Below are 8603 nucleotides of genomic sequence, written 5' to 3'. Positions count from 1 at the left end.
GTTTAGCGTCTTGTCTGAAATTAGACAGGTATTTAACAAGTGAAGAAATGAAATTTAACTCTAAAGACAGCGGCACCAGTGCTGCTGTGACCAAATAACAGATTTGTCTTAAAAAGAGCTCGCCGCAATGGATTACTAGTTCATTTCCTTGCTGGAGGGATGTCGTGTGTATTGAAACGAGCGCACCGCTTCAATCAGCAGCCTGGCAGCGGACCAGTTATATTCCTCTGTGTCACAGTTGGGTGGACTGAAATTCTTCACTCCGGAGTTTGGTTGGACTCTCAGGCTGGGGGAAGTTGCTGGTCGTCCAGTTGGCAAACTGACGAAGTTGTCTTCGGAAACTTGAAGGCTCAAAACAAAAACCACTATGACTTCGACGAACATGTTTCAAGGGTTGGATACTGGTACAAAAACAAGTTCAAGGTGAAGAATATGTAGTCGTGTAGCTTGGCTGTGTGTGACAGAAATGGCCTCCAGCGTCTTAAACCGAGTGTTGTAGTCGGACGGTCAGCTAGTGTCTCAATGTAGGTTAACGTTATGTGACAGGAGCCCTTCGTAGCCTTTTGTAACGTCACCTTTTCTTTTTTGCTAATGTCTTCAAACATGGCGCTAACACTCAGCGATGTCATAAGTCACTTAGCCCAAATATCTGCGTGGCAGCTGGACAGCAGCTAGCTCGGTTCGAGTTATCTTGTGTTAGCAAACTTAAGAGTGAAGAATTAGCCTGTTAAGCTAACCAACCAGGCGTTGTCTGCTGCGGAAGTGTGAAAGCCACTACAGGCTGCTCCTCTTTGTACTCGCCATCCTCGGCGTTGTGGCCACATTGTTCTGGTTAAAGCAGGCTCGGTTTCCTCCCAGTGTCTCGGAAGTGTCACTTCTTGGGTCAGCTACCTTAAATTATCGACTTCACGTGCTGTGGCTTTTAATAGCGTGAAATAATACAGCGTCAAATCTCACAAATTAAAGAGTTTTCAGACGCATGGCGCCGTTCCTCGGCATATAATCAAGTAACCTGTTATTTAGCTGTGTTGGCTTAAGCTGCCGGCTGCACTGTAACATATTTTTAGCTAAGTTACCTGCTATTTTCTGCTTGTCCTCCTTGTGTGGCAGAACAAAAATATGACATCATGTTTGTCACAGTGATAAGTGAAATATAATCCTCCATGACTGTAATACATTCACATCACTGTCCACGCTTTAATCCGGCAAGGATTAACATGCTCTGATAGGTGTTAACTTTAATACATCCGATGAGTATATACAATCTGTTAAGATTTAGAGAAATTAATCCCAAATAAATCAGTTAAAAATCTGTTTGAAATCTCTGAAGTCTTTATCAGGCCACACTTGCACAATGTAGTTGATCTTGATAAATAAATTGGATAGGATCTTATAAAAATGATACTATATTCTTTCATGTTCTGCAGGGTGTTGCAGCCTCCTGGTGGTGGCTCCAGTAACCTGTTTGGCGGCTATGAAGATGATGCTGCACCATCAAGAAGACCTAATAAGATGGCCTCTAAAGTGTTTGCTCCAGCAGAGCAGCCCCAGAGTGTCCCCAAACGCTCCAATCCTCCAGGTCAGACCTGCTTCTCTAATGGATGTGCTGTGGCACGCCAGTCAAAGCGTCTATCAAAGTCCAGGGTGTGAAAACTGTCACTATAATGTGATCATTTCGACATAAGCACCATCACTGTTCTCTTTGCTGGATGTGAAATCCACCTCCAGATTTTGTGGAATATTTGGTTTTGTCAAGTATGTTTCAGTCCAGTCTGCCGTTGAAAAAAATGTTTCCATACAGGGACTGCTGGGTGGAGTGTGTGTACAGTATATGACACTATAATTTGCATAGGGCTGAAGGATAAGTAGACACAATGAAGCTCTATTCATATGCCAAAGTATTTCTTACATTCTGCTACAGTGTCGTAGACCTGCAGAACCAACAAATGAGGCTGTGCAGTTCACTGGCATCAAAAATAAATTGTGTCTTTATGATTGAGCTTCAAAACTAAACACACATCTTGGTAATGCTTTATGTAGGTGGGAAGAGTAGTGGAATATTTGGGGAGCCTGAAGCACCAGCTCAGCCACAGAAACCCATGCCTCCAGGTGGACAAACCAGCAACATATTTGGGGCTGCAGAAAGTGCACCTGTGCAAAGCCCATGCCGAAGCCACCCAAATAAACCAAAGGTAAGCCACATACCTATATTTTAGACTCTGACATATGTTTTATTTTTTAAAATTCTTTTTCACCTCCGATTCTTGACAATGAACACGCCTGCTATAAAGCTTTTAAAGTATATAATAAACATATATTCATTGTCCGTTCACCACTGTGCAGCTAGGGCCCAGAAACGTGCCATATTTTATCCTGTAAGACTTGAAGAGCACAGCAACCGTGTCGCATATCCTTGTGTATCAATCAGTCTTCTCCACAGGTCAATAGTACTTGTGCAACCAGAGCATTGTTGGTTTAGACTGCTGAATCTTTTGCAATAATCTCAGCCGTGACAGAAATTCCAAACAGGTATTTTTTAAGAAAACAGCTGATTTATCATTTTTCTGTAAACTTGTCGAGATTGGTAATAGTGTTTGTATTCCATACGGCTGTTTACTTGCAGCTCTGGAAACCCTAGAAAAGACATGTGAGGTGTTTATCATACCTGGGAAAGTGGAGTGTTTTGAAGGTTTTTTTTGTTTTTTTTTTTACAGTTAAATGTTAACGTGCGTGTTATTTGCTGGCAGGTCAGGGAAACTTATCTATATCAACTGTATTAATGATCATTTCTTTATCACATAAGTCCAAAATGATAAGTAGAAAATTAAAATAAGCTTTACTTATTTCATACAATTTGTGCCCAAATACATTGAAACCACTCACAGCGTGGGTGATGGTCACTTCCTAGCTATGACTCATTTGATCCTGTACCCCAGAGCACATGTGACAGAGCTGAGTATGATCACAGATGAAATGTTGTGTTCAGCCACATTACATGATGCAGCTTTAGTATTTTCACTTTCCCTTATTTTACCAGGTGAGTCTTGCTTGGGGCTTAATAAATACTGGCACTTCAAAATGCATCAGAGAGGACCTTTGGTCTTGGAAATTGCAGGGAATTTGAGCTTTATTCAAGTAACACAAAGACATCCTTTTATATATTTCACACTGAGAAATCTCCTTATCTTTAATCTTCTGCAGGACAATCTAAGTGTGGGACCTGAACCTGAATCACCAGGTGAGTGTTTTTGCATAGGAAGGAAAATGTGGATGTGGACTCTTTGGGATATTTCTCCTACACTGAGTCATTCTACTCAATGTAGCACTGAAAGTACATTAATTAGAATATAGTTGGGTATCCCTTTAATTAACAGGTTAGACCAATTTGAATGAACAGCCTTTCCTTTTGATCCTCCACTCCACATTGAATGGTTAATGAAAATTGCGTTTTAAGTTTGGAACCTAATTGTTATGTTGCCAAATTAAAAATGTCAAGTGTTGCCTTTAGGTTTGAAATAGGACATTTAAAATGTGTCTATTTAAGGCCATTCCACTGAGATCTCTACAGACTCTGGAAAGATGATTTCTACTAGGTATTAAAAGTGAAAATAAGTGTTAATGTTTTTATATCTGGCACTTCTGTAAGACCTTTTTTTCCCACCTCCAAGCACCCGAAGTCAAGGTCAGCCAACCCGTGGTGAAGGTGGTGAAGGAGGAAGCTCCCTCTCCAGCTCCGACGCCAGTCAAGGAAGAGCCTGCTCCTGTCTCAGCCCCCGCAGAGCCTGAGCCCGCTCCTTCCTCTTCCTCACCACCGCCACCACCACCACCAGTGAGCGATGAAACTGAGCCGAAGAATCACGAGCCTCATCTGGGACCCAAGCCTCGTTCTCACAACAGGGTCCTGAACCCCCCAGGAGGAAAGTCTAGCGTGGTATTCTACTGAGCTGAACACACCACTCCTCCCAGTTTGTGTCCATACACGTCTTGTCTGCTCCCCTGTTAATCTTCTCTCATTCCAACACCCCTCTCCTCACAGTTCTTTCACCTGTACATCTAATTCAGACCAGAAAATGTTGTTTCTTGCGCCAACGTCTTGGTCAAATACGTTGTTCTCAACATCTTGCACTTTCAGCCCTATTTCTGACTCCCAGCTCTTTGTCCACTTCCTCCTGTTCTGCATTGAAACCTGCAATCATACCAATCATACAATCATCAGTCAATCAATCAACAAGCGAGCTAGAACCTAATCACTGTAACTGTGACACTGTTTAGTCTCAAAATTGCGGTTACTGTTTTCACTCTGTTTCAGCTTGTTTAAATGTAGTTTAGTTTAAGGCACAATTGTCATTTAAAAAAGATTTTTGCATCTCAAGAATGGTTTAGATGTTGGAGTGCTTGTACAATGTTCAGCTTTAAAGAGTCCAAGATTCAAATGATCTGGGGAAAATCCAGCACGCAGACTTGTTCAGACTTCAGGGTGCCTGTTTTAAACCTTAAAGTGTAATTGTTCAGTCAGGAGGGGGTGAATCATTCTTCTCAACAATGGAAAATGTTTCAGGGAGTTCCACTAGTGCCGCTGTTTTTAGTCGCCAGATCATTATTGGATGCCTACATAAAACCTCATGTTATGCCACTTATCAAAATAATACATGTTAAACTACAACTATTGACTATAATCGGAAGCCTTATAATCAGCTCAGCATTTTTCACCTTTCTTGCCTTCTCATGAATGATTCTTTCATTGTTTTTCTCCGCATTTCAACATGTGTCTAGCATTAATCGGCTGTCGGAGCACAACCTCTGTTCAAGGAAAGATGCCAAAAATTGACAAAGATGAATGCAGTTGTTTACTTCCAAATGTTTCTGCTTCCTTAAAGAAATTCCATTTTGATTTTATGCAATTGTATTGTGCAGGTACTTTTCTGCTTTGTCCTCATTGCTTGCTTTGTCTGACAACATGCCTTTCTTTGTTTTTTGCTTGGGGTAGGCCTCTGTTTATGTTTTAAATTAAAACGGCTGAAGACAAGTGATCTCTGGACAAGCATGTGGCCTACCTGAGTGCAGGTGGGCTCAATGACTATCATCTTTTCACCCACTTCACGACGTACATTTATGGTATTCTGGTGCCAGCCTGTCCCCCTTGTGTTGATGTGCCTGGCAGGCAATGAGCTCAGCAGAAGAAAGAAGTCCTGTGTATTGCAATAAAACTGTTGTTTTGCATTTAGAGTTTGCTTATTGTTTACTTTCCAGAAACACAGAAATAACACTTCTCAGAATGTCGAAATTCAATAATTGCTAATTAGGAATATAGTAAGTGAGATACCATGCATGCCTCGCAGAATGTTTGTCTGGATCAGTGTAAATGTGACATACAAACTAAGTCTTGTCCTCTCCAGATTTATAGTTAATTCTCAAATCACACTGATTCTTTTGTCCAGGTTTGCCCTTTGGCAGCACTCCATGCAAGCTGCTTGTTCTTCAGACAAAATGGCCACTTTATGCCTTGGAGGAAAATGTAGTTTTAGCTTTGCGACTTAACATTTGTGTTTTTACATTTTTCTCCTTATAAGCAATCTGGTTACAAGAGCACATTACATATTTGTACACAGGTACCAAGAGGTGTATTTGTACGTCCATAAAGCTCGACCTCCTTATGCTTTGCATTCTAGTAATGAGTTCCTACAACTGAAAGCAGACGGCAGGCGGGCCTGAGCCTTCACATGTACATGTCAGCCATGAAATTGAAATTTCGCGCCCAGCATCCTGTTGCAGTCACACTTGTGGGTAAGGATGACTTGGCACTGGTGAAGGCTGAGCTCTGGCTGATTGCTCGGACCATTGTGACCAACATCTTGAGTAACCAAAGCCTCTTTCACATGCAGCTTGTAAGAGTTTTCAACTAATTTCTCATGAGGAAAAGTGAATAAGGTTTGAAGAAAATTGCAGGCATAAGCTCCTCTACCATGATCACTGTACACTTCTGTGTAGAGCAAACAGACAAGCGCCTGACGTCTCGGTTGACTTCAAATGATGGTCCGGAATGACATGGTGTGTTTTAGACAATAATGTTAAAGTCAATCTGGCTGATGAGGCAGGTCTTTTTCAGGTTAAAGGTCGCTGTGCTGTGCTGTGAGGTTACTGAGTTTATCTCACTCATTATACTAAAAGCTCAAGATGTTTATATTACTTTTACACCGCCTTGTGACTCTTTGGCAGGAGGAAACCACAACAGGAGCTGAGACGCCTATAATCAAAACTTTTAGTATGAAGCCACTTGTGCTCAGTTAAAACCATCATCTCAACACTGTTAATTGTTCTGTTTCTGCTTATTGTAATTGATCACCTGGGTAATAATGGTTTGCAAGATAATGTGGTAAATAAGGATTTGAGAACCAAATAACAACAATAGAAACACAAAGACTCAAAGTGACCAAGCAGATTCAGGGACATGCAGAGAAAACAGAAAGCTGATTTATGTTTCACAACTCAGACCAGGTTTATCCACATTCTTAGAAGTCTGCTTTGGCTGCTTTTGTGCAACACCGAGCAGTGGGCCTACACCTCAGACTAAGGGAGGACCCTCAGAGGTCTGCCCACCTCATGCTGCCGAGTCTCAGAGGAAAACTGATGAATGGTGTGAAATGTAAATATTGTCAGTATTTCACTGCCACCTGCTGAATGAAATAAGAAGGACAACTGAAGCTTTGAGCCGATGAAGCAAATCCAGCTGGACATGAAGTCTGAACGCTTTATTTCATTTTAAGGTTTAACTTGCAATGAATTCATTCAGTTTGTCTGACCTCAACGACCTTGATTCATTGCTGCAGCAGGTCTGCTGAACATTAATACTGCCGTCTCGCTTTCAGAGTGGTAGTTTAAAGGGCACCACCTGATCACAGGTGTACACTGTGAACCAGGAATACAGTTAGTAATGAATATAGTAATAGTAATAAGCATGGTGGGAGTTAAGATTTATTTGTCTTTAGAGCTGTGGGCCCTTTATTCGCCCATTTTTCATGCTTCATTGACCAGTTTTTGTGTCCATTGTTAATCCTCTCCACAGCAAACAATAGCCCAAGCTACGCTTGTCTGACTGAAGGAGAGTTCAAGTGAAAAATGTTTGCTCTCTACTCTTTCCCCTTGTTCCATTTCATTGTCAGGAAGTGGTTTTCATTCACGGTGTGCTGTCCTGTCTGTGGGGTCTTGAGGCTGTAAACACCCACCCTCCTGGTCTAAATTCTTATTTCTTACAGCTTATATTAACCTTATACGGAGACTTTACATGAAGTTTACATTTTCTTTAAGGAAGGAATACTTCCAGCACAATCACAACACAACCTGTATGTACAGTACGTGTGTATGTATTTAATGTGTACAAAAGTTGCTTTAATACCAAATGCAGACTGATTCCTCTCTTTATATGATAAGCTATGTGGAAATATCCACTCAAAGAAGACATGGCATCTCTGTTTATCTCTTTTGCAGAGTCAAGTGCATTCGCTGCCAGTACCTGATAACAGTCTGACTGTGGATAGCTGAATTTCTCCCCATCTATGATCATGGAGGTAAATTCCTATTGTGACCATATTTTTAAATCATGCACAGTTGGCAAAAGTTCAGAAATCTTGAGTCTAACTGTAACGTTATCTCATGCATTTTCAATTTCCAAGGCCAGTCTTAATATCACTTTGGTTCATAAAACATTATTACGATAGCTTAAATAGTTATTCAAAGGTACTTGATACCCTTTTGCAGCCTTTTGAGCCATGATGGTTGATTCTACCTCGTGATTTGCTCTTTTGTCAGTAAACACTGCAAGAACCAACCTGGAAATTATTTTTCTTCAGAAATAGAAATATTAACTGTTTCCTCCATCAATTCTTTAGTAAACCCATGTTTAAAAATGTAGGAGACAGATTTCTGTAGCCACACTGTTTGAGCTGCCCTCTCTTGCTGTGCTAGTTAAAACAAAAATGTTGCAGGTGCTTCAGTTCTGTCAGATGGGAGATTGTATCTATCAAAATAATCTATCGATAAGGTTTTAGAAGGTCTAGTCGTGCATAATTGTCTCCACTGTGAAGCATTTCATCTCATGTTTGCAGAGTGCATTGTCATTATTATTAAATTGTAGCACCAGGTCCTGCTGCAGACTTGGGTCAAGTGGGATACAAAGACAATATAGGGAAGGACACAATTTCCGGTTTCAACTTCCAAAATAAAACTACTGGCAAGCATGTGACTGCATAAACCAAAGTACAAAGAGCAGAGCACTGAGGTCATGTCCTCAGTATTGTTCATTGGCAGTTGGTATTCGCCATTTAAGCAGATACAGGAAATATAACAGAACAAATCAATGAATAATAAATATTGCAAAATATTAGTCTAGTCTGTCAGTAATTTAAAAATATTGGTTATGGCTCTGCCAAAGGAGTCACATATTTTAGAATATTACCTTATTATCTAAACAGAAGTTTTAGAGAAGAGCTAACAAATCTGTTTCTTAACAATAAAGGGAGAAATATTAGAAGCAATGAGGACATAAAATCCCAGATTTTACATTAGTAATCTGAACTAGGATGTAGGATAGGGTGATATTTTGAGTC

The 8603-nt window shown here is 40.6% G+C and overlaps 1 protein-coding gene across 1 annotated transcript; it reads left to right on the top strand.

Annotated features, from left to right (window-relative positions):
* Nucleotides 1-256: 256 nt before the first annotated feature.
* jpt2 (Jupiter microtubule associated homolog 2) lies at nucleotides 257-5226 on the top strand. Its single transcript, XM_070847323.1, has 5 exons — nucleotides 257-423; nucleotides 1428-1579; nucleotides 2041-2192; nucleotides 3202-3238; nucleotides 3669-5226. Exons 1-5 carry the CDS (start codon nucleotides 368-370, stop codon nucleotides 3941-3943), a joined length of 672 nt encoding a protein of 223 aa, XP_070703424.1. The 5' UTR covers nucleotides 257-367; the 3' UTR covers nucleotides 3944-5226.
* Nucleotides 5227-8603: the final 3377 nt, after the last annotated feature.

Source organism: Pempheris klunzingeri, chromosome 17, assembly GCF_042242105.1.
Source record: "Pempheris klunzingeri isolate RE-2024b chromosome 17, fPemKlu1.hap1, whole genome shotgun sequence".
Classification (NCBI taxonomy): Eukaryota; Metazoa; Chordata; class Actinopteri; order Acropomatiformes; family Pempheridae; genus Pempheris; species Pempheris klunzingeri.
Note: the sequence above shows the minus strand (reverse complement) of the source record. Positions and strands in the feature narration are given on the sequence as shown.

Coding starts and splice junctions, on each gene's coding strand:
- jpt2 (XM_070847323.1), top strand. CDS start 368: ATGACTTCGACGAACATGTTTCAAGGGTTGGATACTGGTACAAAAACA. Junction 424..1,427: donor GGTACAAAAACAAGTTCAAG/GTGAAGAATATG, acceptor CATGTTCTGCAG/GGTGTTGCAGCCTCCTGGTG. Junction 1,580..2,040: donor CAAACGCTCCAATCCTCCAG/GTCAGACCTGCT, acceptor TGCTTTATGTAG/GTGGGAAGAGTAGTGGAATA.